Here is a 25,054-nt window from a genome sequence, read left to right on the forward strand (position 1 = left end):
CATAAAAGCAGACTCCCTTCCTTTGTTCTCTGGACATGCCTGTGGTTTGCCATAGACTGCATGTCTCAAATTGCAATTTTTTTGCTGTTCCCAAACAAACAAACCCTATTTGTTGGTAAAATAACTGATTGTTTTAGGTTAACAACTCATACTTAACGGTTAAAGACAGAATGATTTCACCCTGAGATGAGGAACAAGAAAAGAATTTCCACTTTCACATCTACTATTTAACACTGTTCTACAGGTTCTAGCCAGGGCACTTAGGGAAGACAATAAAAGACATCCAGATTGGAAAGGAAGAATTAAAAATACATCTGTTCCCATCTGATATGTTCTTACATGTAGAAAGTCCTAAGGAATCTGGAAGAATTAATTATTAGACCTAATAGATGAGGTCAGCATGGTTGCAGGATACAGTATCAACACACAAATATAAATTTATTTCTGTACACTAACAATGAACAATCTGAAAATGAAATTAAGAAAATTTCACTTACAATAGCATCAAAAAGGATTAAAGTATTTAGGAATAAATCTAACAAAAGAAGTGAAAGACTTGTACACTGAAAACTACAGAATAGTGTACAGAATATTGTTGAAAAATTAAAGAAGACCTAAATAGTGTGAGCACATATATGGACATCTAAAAAGGACAAAACAAAACAGCTTTCAATTCATGAAGTAAGACGGCTGGGAATATTAGTCACCTTGCTCTTCATTTCTAACACATTAACTACAATTCCCTGATGAGTTCCCATTTTGGCAAATATTTTTCTCAAAGTTATCGGCAGATGTCTCCAGGGAGCAGATGGTTACCTATGGCATGAAAGGAAGGGGCAGGGAAGGAAACAAGATATTCAGTGCTTATGAAGCACAAGACTTAATACTGTTAAGATGGCAATGATCCCCAACTTGACTGCAAATTCATTTCAAGCCCTATCAAAATCCTCGCTGCCCTTTTGCAGTAATTGGCAAGCTGTTCCTAAAATTTATATGGAAATGCAAGGGACCCAGAAAATCCAAAAGATTCTTGAAAAAGAAGAACAGGGAGGACTCACACTTCTTAATTTCAAAACTTACAGACTAATTCTGGCAAAGAAGTAGACATATCATCAATATTATAGAATTGGGAGTCCAGGAGAATAACACTTATATTTGTGATCAATTGATTTTTGACAAGAATGCTAAGGCAATTCAGTAGTGGAAGAGAATAGTCTTTTCAACAAATGGTGCTGAGGCAATCTGATACTCACAGGCATAACAATTAAGTTGGACTCCTACCTCATATCATATACAGCTAAACTAAAATTGGATCATAGACGTAAATGTGAGAGCTAAAATTATAAAACTCTTAGAAGAATACATAGGATTAAATTTATTACTTCACTTAGGCAATGATTTCTTCGATATGATACTAAAAGCATAAGCAACAAAAGAATAAATTAGATAAATTGGCCTTCATCAAAACTGAAAATGATGGAGTTAGAGTCTGTCATACAGAGTGAAGTAAGTCAGAAAGAGAAAAACAAATACAGTATGCTAACATATATATATGGAATCTAAGAAAAAAAAAAAAAAAGGCCATGAAGAACCTAGTGGCAAGATGGGAATAAAGACACAGACCTACTAAAGAATGGACTTGAGGATATGGGGAGGGGGAGGGGTGAGATGTGACAGGATGAGAGAGTGTCATGGACATATATACACTACCAAATGTAAAATAGATAGCTAGTGGGAAGCAGCCGCATAGCACAGGGAGATCAGCACGGTGCTTTGTGACCGCCTGGGGGGGTGGGATGGGGAGGGTGGGAGGGAGGGAGATGCGGGAGGGAGGAGATATGGGAACGTGTGTATATCTGTAGCTGATTCACTTTGTTATAAAGCAGAAACTAACACACCATTGTGAAGCAATTATACTTCAATAAAGATGTTTAAAAAAAAAACAAAACTGAAAATGTTGTGCATCAAGAAAGTGAAAAGATAATCTACATACTGGGAGGAAAATTCTGCAAATCATATATAATGTACTTGTACCAAAAATATATAAAGACCCATTAAAACTCAACAATGAAAAGACAAACAACCCTATTAAAATGGGCAAAGGACTTGAACAGACATTTCTCCAAAGAAGATATACACATAGCCAATAAACACATGAAAAGATGCTCAACATCATTAGTCATTAGGAAAATGCAAATCAAAACTGTAATAAGCCACCATTTCATCCACTATGATGACTACAATAAAAGAGATAGATGACAGGGACTTCCCTGGTGGTCCAGTGGTTAAGACTCCACGTTTCCACTGCAGGGGGCATGTGGTAGATCCCTGGTCAGGGAACTAAGATCCCACATGCAATGAGGTGCAGCCAGAAAAAAAAAAAAAAAAAAAAAAGAGATAGATGACAATGTGTTGGTAAGAATGTGAAGGAGTCTGAACTCTCTCATACATTTCTGGTAGGAATATAAAATATGTGTCTCTTTCGGTAATCAGTTTGGCTCCTAAAAATGTTGAACAAAGAGTTGCCATGTGGCCCAGAAATTTCACCCCCAGGTATGTACCCAAGATAAATGAACACATAAAAACTTGTACATGAATGTTCACAGCAGCATTGTTCACAACAGCCAGAGTGAAAACTATCCAAATGTCCATCAGCTGATGAATGGATAAACAAAAAGTGGTATATACCCTTATTAGTGAATATTACTCAGTCATAATAAGGAATGAAGTATGATATATGCTGCGACAAATTCGAACCTTGAAAACATTATGGTTAATGAAAGACGTCAGACACATAAGACCATATACTGTATGATTCTATTTATATGAAATGTACAGAATAGGCAAATTCATAAAGAAAGTAGACTAGTGGTTTCTAGAAACTAGAAGTAGAAAGGAATTGAGAATGGCTGCCAGTCGGTATGGGGTTTCTTTTTGGGGTGAAGAAAATGTTCTAAAATTAAATAATGGTAATGATTGCACAACTCTGTGAAAATACTAAAAATTACTGAATTTACACTTTAAAGGTATGAATTTTATTTCATATAAATTACAGCTTACAGAGCTGTGTTTTTAACTTTCACTTCAAAGAATAATTTTTTTAAACCGCCAATTGAAGGCGTATTGGCAGTTGCGTTGAGAAATATGGAAACCCCGGGAGATGGTGGTGGGCTGGCCGGTGCACACGGAGGCTCTGCTTTTGCCCCAGGAAATCCCAAGAGGCCAAGGGTCCAAGCATCGGCTGCCAGCACACCTCAGTTAAGAAGACGAAGACTTACAAGGAACTCAGGGAAGCCCGCCCCCTGCCCCGCCACCATTACTGCTGGCCCTTGCAGAGGAGAACAGGATGTGAGACTTCGTCCAAGCTGGTAGGGCAAGCTTTTCCAGTTCGAATTGGTCCAACAGCGTAGAACTGGTAGGGAAGACAGAGGGCAGGCACTCTGAACAGGGCAGAACTTGCCTCCTTCACACGCCCATCTCCACCCTGACCCCAAACTGCAAAAGGCCCTCAATCCCTCTCATCCAATTTAGAAGCTAAAACTTCATATGAATGCTGCTTTTGGAGCCACAAGGCTCTGGCAATGCAAATGTATTTTCATCATTCAATGTCACGTGACTCCAAGGTTAGTTCATTACCATTACCATAATTATCTCTTACTTTCCAGGTTAAAAATATAAAAAATGTAAAATTTTCTTTTTCTTGATACCTAAGGAGTTCTCGCTACAGTTATCCACATGTTTAAACAAATCCCTTTTGTATGGAAACATATTTAATTCCGAGCGTGAAAGGCTCATTTGGTGTGCACTGCAAGTCTTGTTAGCTGTCTTCACGCCCACAGTTAAATCATAAGCTTCCCCAGTGGAAGTGCACTTCCAAGCTCCTATGCTGAGGGTCTCAGAGAGAGAGATTTGCCCAAAGCCATAGAGCTACTTGATTCCAGGCTGGAAATAAACCCCATTTCCTGACTCTGGTCCTGTGTTCCATCTGCAGCACTAAGCTGCTGCCACTTCAAGCCAACCAAAAAGTTCATTCTTTTTACAACTGAAATCATGACCCCAGGTTTCGCCTTAAACTCACTTAGCTACTATTTACTTAAAAACTCTAAAATGGCACATTTTTGATAATTAAGATGCATCTCTGGCTTAATACCATTCCCAAAGAAACTGAGTCTGAGTAAAGCAGCTGTCATCCTCCTGTGGTCTAACATCAAAGGCAAGGGTAGGAGAATTATAAATGGTATTGTCTTCTCACATAGGTCCTTTCCCACTGTTGTCTTTCTAACTAGGGAGGGCTCCTAGGGCCTGAACCCCACATGATGTCCCTCGACGGCCCCAGGGAGGGCCAACCAATCACCTTTTCCATCAGTTGGGGAAAGGCTGTGAGAGGTAAAGGTGCACCCGTGGCTGTGTCTCTAACAGCTACCTGGGGGCAGGAAATGCACCACACTCCTGTTACTTTCAAGCTGCCCCCTCCCAGACGTAAGCAGCCAAAATCCAGAGGCGAAGGGTGCTCTTGGTCACTCTTTGCCACAGTGTCTGACTCAACCACCCCAAGCCCCAGCTCACCTCCCCTTTCAGGCTGGCTTTCACAAAAAAGGGGAATTGAACTTTAAGGACAAAGGTCTGTAACTCTGAATTTCTATCCTCCTTCATCATTTCCTTAAGATACTCTGCTGTTTTTAAAAAAAGCATCCTTTCCTCTCTTGCATGCAACTCACGGTAATCTTCGCCTCAGAGGCAGTCAGAAAAGCTGACCGCGTGTGCCTGTGAACATAGTCACCCTGGAGAAACCAGCAAGATTCATGCTGGACTGAAAACGAGGCGGAGACGTCAAGGGCTGGTGTCTGGTATGACACTTGAGGTGCCACTGGAGCCCAGGGCTCACTGGCCTGCGGCCGTTCCAGTCCTACCTGGGCCAGGAGGGACAGCTGACTGAGAGAGCTCTGCACTGGGGGAGAGGACGCTCCTCCAGGCTTCTCCAACACGTGTGCTTTTTAAACAATTAGGATCACACAGTTTGGTACGTTTATCTTTATGGTTTGAATGGGATAGAACCATACAGCTCAAAATTCAAAAGGAATCCCAGCCACCCAGTGTCCCCTCCACAGGAACCAATGATTTCAGTCCTACGTGCCTTCAAAAGGCATCTCCTGCATGTAAAAGCAATATCTGTGACTTGTATCCATATTCCCTCTTTTTTAAACAGTAGCATACTGTATGCACTGGTCTACTCTGCGCATTTTCCACTTATCTACTGTACTTGAAAAACATTCTTTTACTGAATGCTTGTGGTCCTATGAGGTAGGTATCTTGAACCTGCACGTCATCTGGCTCCTGGCTTGTAAGGGGCCCACAGGGACGTGATGAGGTATCGTCAGACTCACCAGGCAAGGCCAGAGGAGCCAGGCATGGAGGAGGAGTCTTTACTTGTTGAAATCTGCTTAGTTACTGAGTCACTTATAAGCTACCCCCCAAACCCCAAGCAGCCACAAACTTTCAATTACCACATGAGCGATAGCAGGAAACGGCCACCGGACCAGAAGCCGTGAGTGCAGGGTCTGGTTGCTGCAGCCCAGGACGGTCCCTGGCACACAGTAGGCACTCAAATCTTTACTGCATTAATGAAATAAACCTGTGTTAACCAGTTTCAAAATAAAACTCTGTAAGCTGACATTGCCGGACAAAACAGGAATGCAGAAGATGTGAGCATGGATTCACCACCCAGGCCCCGTGCCTCACGCCAGCCCTGCCGCATCCCATCCGCCTGAGGCCGAATGCCAGCCCGCCCCTGCCCACCACAGGTCAGCACAGAAGTGAAGACGTCTTCGCCAGCAAAGGCGCTGTTCCAATGAATATTTGCAAAGGGGCGTGTGATCTGGCCAGCGTAACACGCTCCGGCTGTGCCTTTGGTTCAGAGGGCACAGCTCAACATCAAGTGCCAGTTTTAGGACACAGAGGCTCGGGGGGGGGTCTCCGTTAGACCCAGTGGCTGCCTGAAGGTGTGCCCTCCACTGGAGACCACGCGGTGGGCACCCAGCATTTGCGGCAGGAAGGTAGACCCCGAGGCTCTAGGCCGCTCCCACCACCACTGCCCGCCCCACACCCTCCCTGCAGCAGAACTGACCCTAGAAAGAGGAGGACATCCGAGAAGCATCGTTTGCTTTTGCCGCTCCCTTTCACAAGAGAGGCCCCAAGAACCACCAGGACACTTTTACAAAAGTGTCGTTTCATGTGACATGTGTCTCTTCACTCCTCCAAACTACCAAGTGGGAACTTTTTTTAAAAAAAATAATTAATTTATTTATTTTTGGCTGTGTTGGGTCTTCGTTTCTGTGCGAGGGCTTTCTCCAGTTGTGGCAAGCGGGGGCCACTCTTCATTGCGGTGCGCGGGCCTCTCACTATCGCGGCCTCTCTTGTTGTGGAGCACAGGCTCCAGACGCTCAGGCTCAGTAGTTGTGGCGCACGGGGCTTAGTTGCTCTGCGGCACGTGGGATCTTCCCAGACCAGGGCTCGAACCCGTGTCCCCTGCATTGGCAGGCAGATTCTCAACCACTGTGCCACCAGGGAAGCCCCCACTTTTTTTTTTGATGGGGACCATTTTTAAAGTCTTTATTGAATTTATTACAATATTGCTTCTGTTTTATGCTTTGGTTTTTCGGCCTCGAGGCATGTGGGATCTTAGCTCCCCGACCAGGGATAGAACCCGCACCCCCTTCACTGGAAGGCGAAGTCTTAACCACTGGACCGCCAGGGAAGTACCCCAAGGAGGAACTTATTCATTGAAAAAATATTTTCATGCGCTGGACTTTATAGCTACAAAAAGAAAAATATGGTCTCCATTTTATCCCCACTGACCCTGGCATAGAGCAGGCACTCAAAGTACACCTGCTGAGTGGACAGCTAGTGATAAGGTACCGGCCCCTGCTCTCACTCACGCAGAGAATATCCATGGAGAGGTTCCAAGAAGCAGGTACGGCCCCTCACACTGGGGCACGTGAGTGAACAAAACAGAAAAAATGTCTGCCCTCATGAGACTTACATACTAGTGGGGAGGACAGACAGCAAACAGTAAAAATAGTGAATAAGGAGATCCTACAGTGTGTTAGAAAGTGGTAAGTGCCATGGGGAGAAGGAGAGACTAGTAAGGAGATGGGCTGATGGAAGCCACGTGTTTTCCGTAACCTGCCGGAAGCTACACAGGAGCACAGACCATGGCAGCTCAAAGGCCTGCTGGATCCCTTCCACAGGGCCTGGACGGGTCGCCCCGGCGCTACAGCTCTCTGGGCTTCAGGTACCCCATCTGTAGGATGGGGCGACTGTAAGGTTTTATGCACACAGAGCAGGTTAGCCGCTTCTGATCACTGTAACAATTTAACGATTACTGTGAAAGCAGTACTTTCCTTGAAAAATCTTCAGGGCTAGACTCTTCGCAGTGATCCTGAGACTGCCCTAATCTTGACGGACCAAGGAGGATGCTAGATGCTAAATCTTCTCATTCCAATAGCCACTGACTGCTGCCTGGCAGGGGCCTGGGGCTGAAGCACCCAGGATTCCTCGGCTCATTTTCCTATTGCAAAACGTTGTGTTTATCTTGAAGATACTCCTGAGGGTTATCCAGGGGGCTACTATGTTCTTCCACACACGAACGACCCCTTATAATTAAAGTCTGTCTTAACAACGCAGACTTAAAACGACACACACGCGTTACCCAGCCTTCTGAGCCGCTCACTGCAGGAAGCGACCCCAGCCCAGCATTCTGGACCCTGCGGTAGAGGCTCCGCCCCCAGGCGACCCCACCCCGAGGCACCACCCCATACCAAGGCCACGACCCCAGGCCTCTCAGGTGAGAGCAACCACAGGAAGTCATCAGAAGCACAGGTAGATTCTGATGGAAAATCTTCATCAAAATATGGTGAAAAAAGGAAACTGTAAAAGCTCATCAAACAGATGAAGCATGCGCACAGGATGAAATATGATGAAGCCAACGGAAGTGCCGTTCTAGCGCTCAAGGAAGCCTTTACGATATGGAAAGTGAAAGAAAACACAACCCAACGGTAAATCCACAGTGTGATCCCAATCAGGTTGAAAATTACTTGGGTGCAACACAGAACAAAGCAGCAAGGCCCAACCCCGGGCCTGGGACTCCTGCCTAAGCCAAGAGCCCAGGGAGCTGTGTACACCTGGCCCACCTTCGGCCAGTGAAGCCAGGCTCTCTGGGCTGGGCCCAGGCACAGGGAGTTCTACAATGTTCTAGCTCCTGCTCAAGGTGTGCTCCCTGAAGCAGCAGCTCCAGCATCACGTGCAACCTGCTGGAGATGCAGGACCTCAGGCCCCAGGCCCAGGGAATCAGAATCTGCATTCTAACAAGATTCCCAGTAACCCAGGTGCACACTAAAGTCTCAAAAGCAGTGTCATAAACATCCCAGTAAGCATCTTGCCAGTAACCACTACAGGCTACTTTTTAGTACTCATTCATTCAACAAGATTTCACTGAATGCCCGATACGGGCCAGGCCCTGCGCCAGTGATGAGCGTCTTCGTGAGGCTGATGGTTTAGTTTGAGAGCCCAATGTTGAGAGGTTGAACGGTAATCACATGTGCAAGTGTGTAATGACAAACTGAGAAACGTAAACAAAGGAGCTGCATGACACAGGCCCTGGTTTAAACTGTGTGCATGAGGAAAGCAACAGATGGAGAAGGGCCTGCAGCACATCACCCGCACGTGGCCCGAAGGAGCTCCCAAAAGCCCAGGCACCGGGGGGGGCAGGACCTCACTGTGTGCACCAGGAGGCTGCCGGGGCAGCCCTGTGGGCTGTGACCTCCTATGTCCTGCTCTTCATCGGGGTGGGTCCTGGAGTCACAATCAACACGACATTCCAACCATAAAAGATCTCAGGAGCGTACATTCATAGGGTAAACGCCTGCACCTCGGGACCATTTCAGGACGGGGCCAAGGAACATGTGTACACAAGCATGCCATGTGGAGAACTGTGGAGAGACCTCCATTTATGGGATGCTCAGGCGGCACAGGCTGTCATCCTAACGAGGCATCTGTCAGAGCGTGGGACCTGCCACGGGACGACCTCCTGGGCTGACACGCTGGGACAGTTTAAAATCGGGCCACAGACCTGCGAGTCAGATGGGGTGGAGCCGACAGCAGAGCCGGGCCCCTTGCTGTGCCCCGTCCACCCACCTCAATCCACAGCAGTGATGGCGCAGCTGTCGGCACCCGCAGAACTGCTCAGACAAGCACCAGCTCCTGCAGGAGGCTGTCAGCCAGCCGCTGGGGACTGAGAACCCACTGCGCTTGTGGTCACCTCTACGAGCCCCACGTGTGCTCCAGACAGGTGGGCACGCACTCCTCTGCTCACGAATGCGTGACCGGCACCCGTGGCCCCGGTACTGCTAAAGGTAGGGGTGGGGCAGGGCTGAGAACGGAGGACAGAGAGATTTAGGAATACGGCCTGCGGTCCCTGCCTGGCAGGAGTTTCCACTGTGGTAGAGAAGGTGTGGTGGGCGCCAAGCTTTGCATGCGCGCTCTATGTGACCCTAACGGCAACCCAGAGGTGTCACTGTTCCCATTTTACAGACCAGGAGACTGAGGCCCGGAAGGGTTCCATGACAGTGCACGGGTACAAGGCTAGTAAATGAAGGAACTGAGGCTAATACAGGGGAGAATTTAGACAAGACCTAAAGAGCGCCCATGGTGCGGGTGAGAATTCCAAGGGACAGGGACGCCCTACGTGGGAAGGGACGGCACCCAGGCCAGCTGACAGCGTGGACAAAGGGGGGCCACGGTGGGGCTAGCAGCATGAACCAGAGCCGGCTGCTCTAGGAGCTGGGGGTAAACGTGCAGGGAGACCCTGGTGTCGAGGCGGGGCTGGAGGACTGGAAGGTCCACCTGGGCCAGAGCGTGGAGGTAAATGCCAGGCTGCTCATCTGTCTTCGCCTCCACAGAACTTTCCTGGAACAGAGATCCACTCAGGCAGAGGACTGGAACCCCAGCCTGAGTAGGGAAGCAAGGTCACATGCGGACGTGAGCTCAGGATGCAGGGAAAAGCGTCAGTGTCAAGGGAGGGGATGGGCTGAGGCAGGATGCTGCCTGGGTCAGTGGTAGCTTATCACACAAAAGGCAGAGTCACCAAGAGCCAAGGCTCTGGATCAGTATCCTAGGTTCAAATTCCTGACTCACCTTGACTGGCTGGGTGACTCTGGATAATTTCAACTTCTCCAAGTTTATTTCCTCCTTTGTAAAAGAGGGACAAAGTATATTCCTCATAGGGTTGTTGTGAGAACTGCATACACATCCATGTGCTGTTCTGAGTGAGATTCCAGCAAACAGCAGCCGTTCACCAGCTTGCACTCGATCAGCTTGTTCCCGGAGCTTTTGCTCTTCTTGGCCAAGCACGCGTGGAGAAGGTGCACAAGTCTTGCACTGAGCTAGACCTTCCACACGCACTCCCAGGGCTGTATTGAGCCCTTCTCAAAGAGCCAGACTTGCCAGCATCATAAAGTGTGAGAGCTTTTGCCGGCGTGGGTTTATGAAAGACAGAGCAGGAAGCTCGTGGGCCCCCAACAGCAGCATTCCCTCCTTCAGCTGAGCCACCTTCCTAATTTCTGAAAACGAGTCACGGCTTCCATAGGCCCTGATCCTTCCATCACTGGCAGGCAGTTATTTTTCAGGGCATTTTTCACAATGAAACCACCTTTTTATAACTCTGTGAGAGAAAAGCTGTGCTCAGGAGTGTGACCCTAACCCCGATCTCTGCATGGGGACTCAGAGCTGAGCTGAGCAGGCGCTGCCCACCCCCAGCCTCGCAATCCAAGGGGCCTCCGCTGAGTCACATGTCCAGTGTGCTAGGGCCCCGGGAGGTCACCGCTACACTGACCACAGTTGCAAAGAGCCTCTGCAGTGCTACAGAGGAAAAGGCTCTCCCTATACCCGCCCCATCTCCCTCCAATCAGACTGTACACAGGCCAGAGCTCATGGGGCTGCCTAGGAGAGGGGATTTCACAGGATGCAGGAGGGATATTTAAGGAGCAGTGCAGCCCTGAGCTGGTGTCCAGGAGGTGCTGGGGAGGAAGGTGGAGTGACACATGCTGTGACTTCAGAGCACGTCTGGACCAGGTAGGTGTTGTCTATTTTCCATGAGGTGGAATCAGGGGAATGAGAACTAGATGGGAAGCAGGACGGCATAGCAATTGAGGGTTTAAGATCTGATTTTGCCATGTGGCTGGGGCCTTGGCTGCGTGAGGTAACAGCCAGGTCAAGACCCCAGGTCCTCCTCTCTGCAGCCCATGCATAAGGTGTCACAAGCATCAGGGAAAACATCTGTGACGAGTACCCGGCAGAAGGGCTGGCAGGAAGCTGGTACACAGCTGATGCTCCAAGAAAGGCAGCTGCAACCATGAGACGCCACTGAGACGGACGAGAGAAGGTCACGCCTGCCTGGACTCTCCTCCAGGTGAGGCGACCTGGGTGGCAGCTGCTCCCACCAGCCTGGACCTAGCTCCTAGGGCAGGGAGGGAGCCCAGAGCCTGTGTGCTCCCCGGAAACTCGCTCCAGGAAGGACTGCAGGGCAACCCCGATAGCACAGGCTCGCTCACTCTCAAGGGCTGGTCCTTGCTGATCCTCGGCCTGGCGGTGACCAGAGTCTGTGACCCACCGGGCGGGCTGAGAGGAGGCACCACTGGTCAGCAGTGTGGTCGCATTCCTGGGAAACTGCTCCCAGCTCGGGGCAGCGCGGGGGGCGGGCGGCGGAGCACAGGACAGGTGGCTCCGAGCTCGAGACGAGCAGGGACGAAGCTGCTCCAGGGCAGCCCCTCTCCTGAGGATCCTCGACACACAGCTCCCCACAAGAGCATCCAGACGCACGGGCTTCCGCACCCCCTTGCAGGCCAAGGGAGCACCTTCTTGTGAAATCTGGGTACCCTGCTCATCCTGCAGCTGTAGCTGCCGCCAGGAGCCAGGGGCCACCTCCTCCTCTGTGTGAAGGACCTTCCAGCAGGCAGAGTAGTCGGCTTTGCCCCATAGCAGCAGCCCGTTATCATTCCAGGCCAGCGAGGGAAGTAAGGGCAGGGCCTGTGGGTGGGGAAGCAGTCGCTCAGGCCCCCAAGCGTGGAAAACAGGACACGAACATTACTCTAGTCTCCCAATTCCTCTAGCACAGCTGACCACGTAAAGGCAGCCGCTGAACGGTCGTCACAGTTCTCTCCCACAGCCCTTACCCAGGGGCCCCAGGGTCCTTCCACAGCAACACACACCCCCAAAGGAGGCCGTCGGGGGGGCTTTCTGCCCCTGTGCATCCGTGCCCCACGTCCTGTCTCGGAAGCAAAGGCACGGAGAGATCTGCTCTGTAGACTGATGGACATACCATCCAGCTTTCGACAGGCACACTCACGCCGTGAAACGGAAAATAAACATGCCGGATCACCAGGCAGGACTTTTAGGGAGAGCGAAGAAATTCCCGAAGGCAAAGGATGCGGTTCACCAACATCCTCAGGTGTGCGAGTGGTGAGCTGCAGGGCGACACAGGCACACCCTCAGGTGAAGGCCACGTGAAGTTCCTGGCTCCACAGCCCGCCACGGTCAAGGCCGCCGTGAGGGTCTTCGTTCCGCGTGGGAAACTCAGACAGTTTTCAAAAGGACAACTGTGCACCGTCACCAAAGAGACTGTGGCAGAGGTAGAGGACACGTGTACGGACACCAGGGGGGAAGCGGTGGGGGGGCGGTGGTGGGATGAACTCGGAGACTGGGATCGACACGAACACACTGATGTGTATGAAACAGATGACTAATAAGAACCTGCTGTATAGAAAATAAATAAAATAAAATTCAAAAAAAAAAGAGACTGTGGCATGAGCTGTCCTGGACCCGTTGAGCAGCACCAGGCCCGTCCTTGTTCATGTCGTGTCTCAGTTTCTCCCCGAGCACCTGGCCCAGCAGAAGGGCCCACACAAGGTAGTACGGGGTAAAGTGGGGCAGAGGAAGGCAGGACAACAGCAACTCAAACTGCAGAATTAAATGAAGGACCGGGGCGGGGGGAGGCTTCCCTGGTGGGCCAGTGGGTAGGACTCCACACTCCCGATGCAGGGGGCCCGGGTTCCATCCCTGGTCGGGGAACTAGATCCTGCGTGCGTGCCGCATCTCAGAGTCTGCGTGCCGCAACTGACAGTCTGCATGCCACATCTCAGAGTCTGCGTGCTGCAACTAAAGATCCCGCACCCTGCAACTAAGACCTGGCGCAACCCAAATAAATAAATACATAAATATTTTTTTAAGTAAATAAATAAAGGAAGGACTAGGAAGGCCCTTCAATTCTGTAAGACAAATTCCTGATTTGTTTGGATTCAGTAATCAACAACTAATTAATAAGCTGTGGCTCAAGGCCTTCGGGAACTCCTTAACCCTCAGGACCCTACAACAGCTGCCCCGCCCAAATCCACCCAAGTCCAGTGCTGCAGCCTGCACACCTGACACTCCAGAAGAGCCTCAGTGGGCTGTGCGCTAGCCTGACCAGGACCTCCGCCAGCCGGCCCCCAGCAGCATCGAGAACGGCTAGTGAAATTCACAGGCACGCTGAAGAGGAGCTCACAGGAGGCTTTGGCCACCTGGACCTCCAGCAACGCAGACGGATGCACAAGAATACTTTTTTTTAAAACATCTTTATTGGAGTATAATTGCTTTACAACGATGTGTTAGTTTCTGCTGTATAACAAAGTGAATCAGCTATACGTATACATATATCCCCGTATCTCCTCCCTCTTGCGTCTCCCTCCCAGCCTCTCTATCCCACCCCTCTAGGTGGTCACAAAGCACCGAGCTGATCTCCCTGTGCTATGCGGCTGCTTCCCACTAGCTATCTATTTCACATTTGGTAGTGTATATATGTCCATGCCACTCTCTCACTTCGTCCCAGCTTACCCTTCCCCCTCCCCATGTCCTCAAGTCCATTCTCTACGTCTGCGTCTTTATTCCTGTCCTGCCCCTAGGTTCTTCAGAACCATTTTTTTTTTTTAGATTCCACATATATGCACTAGCATACGGTATTTGTTTTTCTCTTTCTGACTTACTTCACTCTGTATGACAGACTCTAGGTCCGTCCACCTCAATACAAATAACTTAATGTCGTTTCTTTTAATGGCTGAGTAAAATTCCATTGTATATATGTGCCACATCTTCTGCACAAAGGAATACTTTGAATCCATAAAAAACAGATCTCTGGATGCACACAACACGGACGGACATCGCGCCTGAGAACCAGCGCGCTCATCTTTGGTGACAGAGACCCTGATGGTGGCTACGCTGGGGACGGGTGCTGACCGCACAGGGCACGAAGGAACCTCCTGAAGGCCGAAGTGTTCCACACTGTGATGGGCACAGTGCTCACCGGGTGTGCAAACACGTAAAATTTCCTCAAGCCACACGCCTGAGGTTAGTGTACTTTACTGTCACACACACCGCACTCCACACAGGAGAGGTTCCCTGGTGTGAGGCGGGGCTGGAACAGTTTCCTGAAAAGGCAGCTGTTTCAGCCTTGAGGCGCGGCAGAGCTTCCCCGGTAAGTGTAGGAGAGGATCAGGTTGCAGAAGGTCAGCCCGTGGACCCGGGGAGGGTGACAAACTAAGAATTTAACAGGGATGGGCCATGCAGGAGGTTCTGGGTGCTTTTCACACCCTTTAAGCGACAAAAGCTTTTTTTACTTCCCTCAAGTAAAATGCCACACATATACCCCAAAACACAGAGCACATGCTCTGGCTGGGGATGGTGAGGGGAGCCCAGCCCCTTTGCAGAGCCCCAGAGGAACACAGTCTTGGGGAGTCGGAGAGATGGATGGTGGGGTGCGGGAGACATATCCCTGGACCCCAGGAACCTGGGAAGCACTGAATTTAGGGGACAGGGAAAGGAGGCATCAAAGGTAACTGCTGTCCCAGCTGTAACAGTGAGTGCCCTGTCCTGCTACCCCTATCCTATGGGTAACACAGGGCTGCCCAGGCGGCTCTGGCAGAGGAGGCAGGTAGGGCCAATGGGGTTTACGAGGAAGAGGGGTGAGCACCGCTCGTGGAGGTGCACGGGAGCTGGCTCTGACGACGTGCCCCGAGCTGGGCCCCTGCAGCTCTCAGCCGACAATTTAGCACTAAGGAAATAAGGAGACACTAACAACAGCAGCAATGTCCACGCGGACTTTTAAATCAGCTTCCTCTGAACTTCCAAATTTTCTCTTCTTTGTTCAGCTCATCTTCTACCCCGTTCTTTCCCTTCCCCTCCGTGGCACTAGCAGGCAGGGGACAAGGCCCCGGAACCCTCTCAGAGATGCCCTGGGAATAAGTCAATTGGTGAATCCAGCTTTGGTCACCTTCCTCAAAAAGCAGTTCTTTTTGAAAGTACCCTGACAGACCACTTCTGAACTAGTAGCTGTCAGGAAAATCATCTGATTTCAACTCAACTAACATTTATTGGGTACCTACTGCATGCAAAGCACTGCTTGTCACATTTTAGCCGCTGAATTTTTTCCTTGGCGCGTGCTACTGAGAAACGCAGCACAGGGAGAGAGCTAGAGTCCCCAGATGCGTAAAAGTGGGGACCAGAGCCCAGCTGCTTCTGGAAGCAAGGAGGGGAGATGTTCTGACTCATCTCAAAGCAGCCCGCGCAGGCACCGCTGTTGCTGACGCCAGAGAAGATAAGAGCAGTTCCTGGATGCCCGAGCACCGTGACTGGTCTTGCTATGTGGGCAGGATGGCCAGGATGCACCGGAAACCTCTGGTCTCAAGATGTGAAACTGTGGATTTGGTGACACTTTGGATATCAGAATGAAGGACCCCCGCATCCACCCACTCCGATATGCCCACCAGCGACTGATCCTTCATTGGATCACACGTTTTTAAGGTGGGGATGCTGGCTGTCTTGGTTACCTTTGTACCCCAGCACGAACCCCACACCTGTCACACTGTAGTTGCTCAGTAAATGAATACATCAATGGATGGTAGGTTTTTAAGAGTAACTACTGAACGCTGGACTTCCCTCAAGGCCACACGGCTAGAACCTGCTCCCGGGATGGAAGAAAAGTAGAACTTCCTCCCCCAAAGCACTAGGCCTAACCCTTCCAAACTCCAGATCCAGACAGCCCGAGAGGGACTGCCTCATCCTACACGGGGTGAGCTGTGAACACGTGCGTCAGTATCCGGACCTGGACTTGAGGGCCACAGACCGTCCACGGTAAAGAGCACGGGGTCTGGAGCCAAAGTGCCTGAGCTCGCTGACCCGGGCCAGCTTAGTGGAACCACCTTGATTTTTCAGTGTTCTCTTGTGTGATGGAGGTTAGAACAGAACCCATCTGGCAAGGTTGTGATGGGGATTAATGAATTATTATTTGTAATGTATTTAGAACATATATGTATGTGGTTAACCAAACATTAAGAAATACTTCTGAATGCAACCTCTACACAGAGGGCAGCATCCAGCCCGGACCATCTCTATAGCCCCAGTGTGTTCAGGGCAGCCTCAGATGAGGGCTACAGGCTGTGTGTTGGGGCTAGAAAGGGGCACAGCAACTCGCATTGCTCCCCAGGTTCACAGCTGAGGAGAAATCTGCCGAGAGGAAGTGGGGAGCCTATAAACATGGAAACGGCTAGTTGACCTAATGCAACTCCCAGACCGCTGAGGCCCCTTTCACAGATGCCTCTGCCGTCGTCATTCCAAGCTCCTTCCTTGCTTGCCTCTAAAAGTCCAGGAGGCCCCTTCATGGGAAAGAGGCAGGATGCCCCTCTATTTTCGCCGATTCAGGATGTGATTCACAAACATCAGAGCTCCTGACACCTAGAAGCAACCTTGAATGGCTGCGTCTCCCAGGCCCTGACACTCCTTTCCTTCCCTAAAATTGGAAGAGCCCTCTATCTGAAATGTCATGGGTCCTAGGAAAGGGCTTGAACCCCTGCTAACTGGGGTGCCCCTAGGAAGGCCCACAGGGCTTTCTGCTGCTCACGGGCCACAGACCCACAGGAGGTAGGCAGCAACACCATCTGTGCCCACCAGACTGACACTCCCCACCTGGGTCCCTGACGAGAGTCTCCTCTAGATGCAACTTCCCAAATCAACTTACAGAACCTGTTTAAACACAGACATGCACAGATACAACAAAACCGGAATCTTAAAAGGGTGTAGCCAAACACACAGGTGAGTCAAACCGTGTCAGGCGGTTCTCAACTGGCCCACAGGAGGCAAGTGCCCAGCCACCCGACGGGGAGGGCCTGGCCCAGGCTCCAGCCCCCAGATGGAAGGGCATGGCCAGGCAGCCAACAACCTCAGCAGAGACAAGATGTGGGACCACAGGGAACACTGTCACCTAGCACCAGCTGCACTGATTGGAAAATCTCCTGTGGACAAGCGGCTCCATAACTCAGTAAAAAATAAGAACACTAACCAAAAAAAAAAAAAAAAAAGAAGGGTGGAAAGAAACAGGCAGCTAAAAATAGACATACAAATAGCTAACAAATATAAGAATTTTCTATTCATTAATAACCCAAGAATACAAATTAAATGGGGTAGTGCTTCACTTATCTAAATGGGAAAGAATAAGAAAATACCCAGTACTGGAGGCAGGGAGAGGGCTAGATATGAAACAAGGTATACACATTTATAGAAGAGACTTTCTGGAAGTAAATTCAGCAATATGTACTCAAAGCCTTAAAAATGTGCATACTTTTCACTTAGTAATTTCACTTCTAGGAATCTGTCCTAAAGAAATAATAAAAGTTCTGCACTGAATTAAGGGAATCAGTATTCTTTGTATGCTTTTTATGATATACATTCTACATGGACTCTTTATATAAAGATTTAAATGCAAAGTTGTTATTCACAGCATTGTTTATTCTAGGAAAAAACTGGAAATAACCCAATAGGATATTAGTTAGATTAATTATGGTTTACACATAAGATGGAATACTACGTAGTCATTTCAAAAATATGTTTTCTAAAAATATTAATGACATGAGAAAACACTTTACACTTCACTGTTAAGTTGAAGGTGGAAACTTGAAGGCTACAGAATAATATACCTGTAAAATATGACTGATTCTGTAAAACAAAGACATCTGCATGTATACATGCATATAAAGGGTCAGAAGGACATGCGACCACACTTTGGATGTGAGAATTACCCCCTTGTGCCTGTTATGGTTTCTACATTTTCTACAATGGTAATGCATTTGTTTAGAATGCAGAAAAGTCTCCAACATTATCTAAACCAAGCAGCCAAAACTGGATTAAAACCTTTAGAGGTGTTACTCTCCCCCCACACAATGGATACAACAAGCCATGGGGGTGTAAACACAGTCCTGGGTTCCTGTCACCAGCACCGTGACAAAGGCCATAAGATGACAGAAACACGGGGAAGGGGTCAGAGGATGCAGAAAGCTTGGCCTGGTGAAGACATCAGGTGGGCCTTGTAGGAGAGGGTCATCAGGATAGGGCAGATTCTTCGAGAAAACATTTCAGGTGGGGGTTAAGCCACATAAACGGGGCCCAGAGGCTGAAGAGAACACGGATGAGGCCTGAGGGGTAAGGAAACCGGGGAAAAAATGGGCCTCATTTAACACAGGGGCCTCCAGCCAGAGGGTGAGGGCTCAGTGAACAGCAGCTTGCGGAGATGGGTAGCTGTGTTCCTCTAGGCTTTTCAGGCATGTGGCTCACAATGGCCCCAGGCGGCCTTCTGCCTTCTCCTCAAACAAGTCATCCCCAATTACTCTGCCCCTGTAGACCCCTCCCCCAGCATTGGCCTTCCTGCTGCCCCTCTGATGGGCCAAGACTTGCTCCCCTCGGCCTGAAACATGCTCCCTCAGACAGCTGCACAGCCCCTCCCCACTGCAGGTCTTACAGGGAGAGAGGAAAAAGTCAGAGTGAGTGTGAAATGGTGGCCCCATTAACCAAAACTGGGGAATCAGAAGTGCGTGCACCTAGAGGGCTGGGATAGGGAAGGTGGGAGGGAGACACAGAGGGAGGAGATATGGGGATATATGTATACATATAGCTGATTCACTTTGTTATAAGGCAGAAACTAACACACCATTGTAAAGCAATTATACTCCAATAAAGATGTTAAAAAAAAAAAAAAGAAGTGCATGCAGCTGGTGGGGAGAGAAATAGATGCATCACAGGTATTAAAACAGAAATGCTGGGGAAGAGTCAGGGGCTATATGATGGGGAAGAGCCACTAGGTCAAGATACTGTCTCTGTCTCCGAGGCTCTGGGAATTGACCAGCTGTGGCAGATGGCTAATGCCAAAAATTCTGAGAGGATCAGATTTTCAGACCTGATATCCTGAAATGCCACAGAACCCTGATCTGCAGCGCTTAACTCTTAGAATTGTGGGTGCTCTGCAGTTTAAAAGTACTTCATTACCTCATCTGATCCTGGAAGGCTAGCAGAATAGGTACAATGACCATTTTACAGATGAAATAACTAAGGCTCAGAAGAGTTAAATAACTTGCCTGAAAACTCCAAAGGGTAGGTGGCAGAACTCCAAAGGGACTCAGCTCCCGGGCACCACTTTCTCCACATACAAACCCAGGTGTTACGGTGCTACCTTTAGATGGTAGAAAGACATCACTGTCGTAACGTTTGGCCTCCCATATTTTGACATCAGCAGCGGGACTAAGGCTCCCTGCAGAGATGGACTCCATGCGTGCAAGTGTTCACTACCAAGTGGGTGGGTGGGAGGGCGTGTACAGAGGGACGAGCCACGTGGACCCTCTGGACAAACAGTAAGGCAAGCCCCCTCTTCCGAAAGGGCAGGGGTCGGCCGTGGTGGTGTGTGTATAACCAGCCAGCCCAGCAGGGCCCAGGCTGGTGTGGCCTGCCAGGGGTGCTCCCAAATTCAACCAAAACTTTCGCTCTGCCACTCACCCCCAGTGGAGCATTCAATGCGTCTGAACTTGAACCCAGGCTTGGGCCATGGGGCAGTGCCCCTTCTTCACTGGGGCGTTAAGAAGGTGGGGCACCCTGAGGCAACCCGCTGGGCCACCCGAATGCCCACAGCCCCCAGCTCCCCAGGAGAGGCAAAGGCAGACTCCTACTCTCCAGTCCCCAGGGGCCCTCACAGTGTCCACAGTCCAGAACTGCAGGATAAGGCCTGGTGAGGACATTTCCTCCAGGGCTGTCCCTCTGGACGGACCCTCTGGAGTTGCATCTGGTCAGGCAGCTGCAAGCCGCCCGTGGCTACTGAGCACAGGGAATGTGGCCAGTGAGACTCAGGAACAGCATGTGATGTTAATCACTTAGAACCAAACTGCCACCGTGAAAGGGCAGCAGGAGGTACCCTTGCGATCGAAGTGGTCTGTGTTGTGACCGTGCTGGGTCTCAGGAATGCGCACACGACAAAAGTGTGTGACCCAAAAACACCCCGTGAACAAGTCTGATGAGGCCCTGGATGTGACACTGTGATACAAGATGTTACCTTTGGGGAAGTCTCTGTATTCTTTTTCACAACTGCCTGTTAATCGATGATGATCTCAAAATAAACAGTTAAAACGAAACACCACACGTGCTCAGTGGCTATTGCAGGGGACAATGAGCCACCTTCCCACTGAGTTGAAGAAACGTCAATTACTTGGGGCTCCCACTCAACGCCTGTCGGTTCTTCTCCCCCACACAACTCATAGCGGGCACTTCTGATTCCGGGGTGTGGGCACTCTGGGGCTAAAAGCGGGGAGGAGTGCGGGTCGAGGGTCCCAGAATTAGCATACGGGGTACTTAGAGATGAGGGGTTCCGAAAAAGACTGTCCAACAAGATGGTGATGAAATGCCGCAACTCACTGCAGTGGGGTTCCCGCAGAGAATCCCCCGTCCTCGGAGGAAGCCCTGTAACTCCTTCGCCAAAGGACGCCCCTTGGCCGGTAGGGGCAGCCCAGGCAGGGGGCCGCCGGGTTCGTCTTCCCAGAGACCGGACCGGGGCACACACGCCCCGCGACCCAAGCGTGCACAGAGTTGGAGGTCAGAACCCACCCTCGAGTCCGGCCCCCTCCCACCAACCACTCAGTCTCCTCCGCCTTGCTTGACCGAGGCGGGGGCCGCGCAGAGAACGGGCGAGAGCCGGATCCCAGGCAGCGGTAAGCTGGGCCCCCTCCCTCCAGGACCCTGAACAACTGCAGCTCCTGCTCTGCCGCGGGGTCCACCACTGAGACCCTCGCAGACAAAAGCGTCTGCCGCGAAGTAGCCGCCCCCGCAAAGGGCAGAAGCGCCAGATCCTATCAGCCAATTACCCAAACGCGCACAGCAACCCGCAAGTTCGGGCACGCTGGGGCCGGGGCGCGGGCAGCGGGAGGGGCCGCCGGCCCGGCGCGCCCGGGCAATCTGGGCCTGGGGCGCGCCGGGAGGCTGAGGGACTGGTACAGAGGGCCGGGCCGGGGGCTGGGGGTCCGGTCCGGGGATCGGGGACCGGCTGCCCGTCTCCCCTCACCGGTTCCGAGACTCCTCCGCAATGAAGGAGGCGGCGCGGCCAGGGCCCTCCCCTGGCCCGGGCCCCCGAGGCCCCTCCACGGCCCCGAATCCGAGCAGCCCCCGGGTCGCCCCGGAAATGTCGCCCCTCCACCGTGCGGCGCGCCGGGTCGCCGCCAGCTTGTGGAACAAAAGAGCCGCTCTCGCAGAGGGTCAGGCGGCCGCGCGGCCCTCCGAGCGCCGGGGCTCCAGCTGAACCCTATCGGGGTGCCGGGCTTTGTGCGCGCGCAGGGGCGGGAAGGATCGCGGGACCCCTGCACATCCCACGGACGGCGCCGCGTTCCAAAGTTGGCGCCGGCCCGTCTCGCACCTCCCAGTCCCCTTCGGGGTGCCCATTCATTCGCGGGGGTGGGGGGCGCAGACCGCCGGCCCCCGGCTCACCTTGCTCTTGACTTCCACCGCGCTGCAGTCGTAGAAGCGCAGGGTCTGAGACTTGTGGAAACTCCGGTTCATGGTTCCGGCCCCGCTTAGCCTCGTCTTCGCCCTCGCTCCTCGCTACGGGGGCTGCAGAAGGACCCCGGGTGCAAAACCCGCCGCCGCGGCCCCGACCCCGGCCCGCGCTCGCTCGGCCGCGGGGCAGCTAGAGTGCAGCGGCCCGAGCTGGGCTGGCCGCGCGCCTTGGGCACTCCAGGGGCCGCGCGCGGGAGGAGCGGGGGAAGCCGGCGCGCGCCGCCCCGAGGACCCGCCCCCCGAGCCCCTAGAACCCACGTCCCGCCCCGAGCCCAGAGGATCCGCCACCAATCCCCGCCCCGCGCCCAGAGCATCCGCCGCCAATCCCCGCCCCGCACCCAGAGGACCCGCCCCCACGCCCCGCCCCGCGCGCCGACGACCTGCCCCGCGTCGCCAGCACTCGTACCCCGAGGACACGCCCGGAGCTCGGAGGACACGCCCCCACGAGGCCCAAGGGCCCACGTCCTGCTCCGCGTCCCGTGGATCCGTCGCCAATCCCTGCCCCGCGTCCCGAGGACCTGTTCCCCGAGGACACGCCCCACGCCGAGAAAACCGGCTCGCGTTCCCGAGGACCCGCCCCACGAGCCTCAAGGCCCAGACTCGCGCCCTGAGGATCCACCTCCCGAGCCTGGAGGACACGCCCCCTGCCCCGAGGACTCACCCAACGCCCCGCCCAGGGCTCGCCGACCCGCCCAGGGCTCGCCGACCCGCCCCCCCAGAACCCGCCGCCAATCCCCGCCCTGTGCCCCGAAGACCCTCCCCCAGCCCCGCCCCGCGGACCCGCCCCCAAAGACGCCTCGCCCGGGTAGGTGCGTGCTCCAGTCCGCAAAATCAAGAGCGGGGAAGAGACGCCGCGCTGACCCACGCGGGGCGCCTCATTCCCACCTCGGCGCCCACGCTTTTTCTCCCTTGCTCGCTCCCGCCAAGCTTGTGTTTGCCTCCACCAGTCGGCCAAGGAGGGGGGCTGATTTTGGGTGATCTTTAACGTTGTCTTGGATGATAGGGGAATCATAGGAGGCGTGACGCCCTTGGGTCCACGTGTCCGTAGGAGCTGCCAGGTGGTAGATGGTCTGGGCGAAGGTTCTGCCCGAGGCAAACTCCTAAGGCATAGTCTAGCACAGGCCGAAGTAAAGGGATAGGGAAGGGTCAGAAGCATCTTATAGGCCTGTCTGATGAGAAGGAAGACTTCTGCCACGGCTGGTAGAAAAAAGAACATGTTAGGAGAAAGAGGTCATCAGTTGTTAGCAATGACATGAGTACTTATTATCTAGAGAGCTCTGGAAGCGGGGCTGCCAAAACCAACATCCTCGCTCTTGAGGAATTTGTAATGAAGCTAAGAACACAGGACAAATAGGTGTTTCAAAATTATTGTAAAGTATACTATACGAGTTTACAATCCAATTTTAGTTTATTATATAATTTTTCTTAGTGTAAATTCATAGGAGGAAAAGGAAGAGGAAATACAAACATGCTAATTTAATTATTATACATACAGAAGGGTGTGTTAGTTAAATGTATGGTTTTATATGTAATCAAGGACTTCCCTGGTAGCGCAGTGGTTAAGAATTCGCCTGCCAATGCAGGGGACACCGGTTCCATCCCTGGTCCGGGAAGATCTCACATGCCACGGAGCAACTAAGCCCGTGCCCCACAACTACTGAGCCTGCGCTCTAGAGCCCGTGAGCCACAACTACTGAGCCCGCGTGCCACGACCACTGAAGCCTGTGCGCCTAGAGCCAGTGCTCCGCGACAAGAGAAGCCACCGCAATGAGAAGCCCATGCACCGCAACGAAGAGTAGCCCCAGCTCGCCGCAACTAGAGAAAGCCCACATGCAGCAACAAAGACCCAACGCAGCCAAAAATAAATAAATAAAAAATAAATTTCTAAAAAAAAAATTAAACTACGTTAAAAAATAAATGTAATCAAGAACAAATTTAGGAAACAATATAACCCCTCCAAATTTTCAGAACATTTTATGTATATATATATATATAGAGAGAGAGAGAGAGAGAGAGAGAGTGTGTGAAACGAATGCAAACACGTTGTGAAATACTTATTAAATTCTGTAGACAGAAAAAATAAAGTAAATAGGAACTGAGAGTATATATATATATATATATATATATATATATATACATCTGTCATGCCTGTAAATGTGAATGAGATAAAAATTCACCTATTTTAAGACTTTCAGATTTGTTCACTAAGTAATACCCAGTCAAAAACAGTAAACAAGAGGGGCCCTCCCTGATGGTCCAGTGGCTCAGACTCCACGCTCCCAATGCAGGGGGCCCACGTTTGATCCCTGGTCAGGGCACTGGATCCTGCACGCCGCAACGAAGATCCCCAAGGGGCAACGAAGATCCCCGCATGCAGCAACTAAGACCGACGCAGCCAAATAAATAAATAAATAAATATATTTTTTAAAAAAACGGTAAACAAGAGACATAACTACAACAAAGTGACATAGAAAGGATGAAATTTAAAATATCAGTAAAAGGGAGAAAATGGGGGTTCTTAATTTAAGATTATGTTGCTTTAGGGACAAAGGCATTACCTCATTTAATGAAAATGAGCCTTCAGATACCACAGATGAGAGGATTTTTTTTTTTAAGGAAAACAAGTCATATGGGCAAAATTTTTCTTTGGGAATAATGTTATTCCTTACTCCTGTTATATTAAGCTTACTCAGTCATTGTACAGACTTTAGACATCTCTTACATGATATTTAAGTAAAAGGCTCTATATCTTGGACACACACACAAAAGGAAATGAGCCTTCATAATGGAAATGGTCCTTCATAATGAAAAATGGTATATGCCAACATGAAGATCTAATACATATGAACGCTACACGGATCAGCGTCCATAAAACAAAATGGCAGGAAATAGAATGGGAAATTAACTAATGTACCTTTGTTAAAATGCGCAGTAATAGGTAACGAATAGTAAACGTAGTCATTTGAACTTATATAACTATTGAATTCTGTGCCTAAATACAGACAATGGTCCTTTTGCAGTTTTCATAGAACATCCACAAAATAACTGTGTATCAGGACATATGTTAGGACAGGGCCACACGCTACGGCCCATGTGCCAAATCTGCTCTGCTGCT

At 50.7% G+C, this 25,054-nt stretch overlaps 1 protein-coding gene across 1 annotated transcript in view; it reads right to left on the minus strand.

Annotated features, from left to right (window-relative positions):
* The window catches only part of PARD6G (par-6 family cell polarity regulator gamma), a 105,161-nt gene extending 83,219 nt beyond the window's left edge, over positions 1-21,942 (minus strand). Inside the window, 4 exon segments of the mRNA XM_036874312.1 lie at positions 11,607-12,081; positions 14,253-14,367; positions 21,452-21,609; positions 21,871-21,942. Coding sequence (XP_036730207.1) covers positions 11,607-12,081; positions 14,253-14,367; positions 21,452-21,609; positions 21,871-21,942 — 820 coding nt within the window.
* Positions 21,943-25,054: the final 3,112 nt, after the last annotated feature.

The sequence above is a fragment of the Balaenoptera musculus genome, chromosome 14, assembly GCF_009873245.2.
Source record: "Balaenoptera musculus isolate JJ_BM4_2016_0621 chromosome 14, mBalMus1.pri.v3, whole genome shotgun sequence".
Lineage (NCBI taxonomy): Eukaryota > Metazoa > Chordata > Mammalia > Artiodactyla > Balaenopteridae > Balaenoptera > Balaenoptera musculus.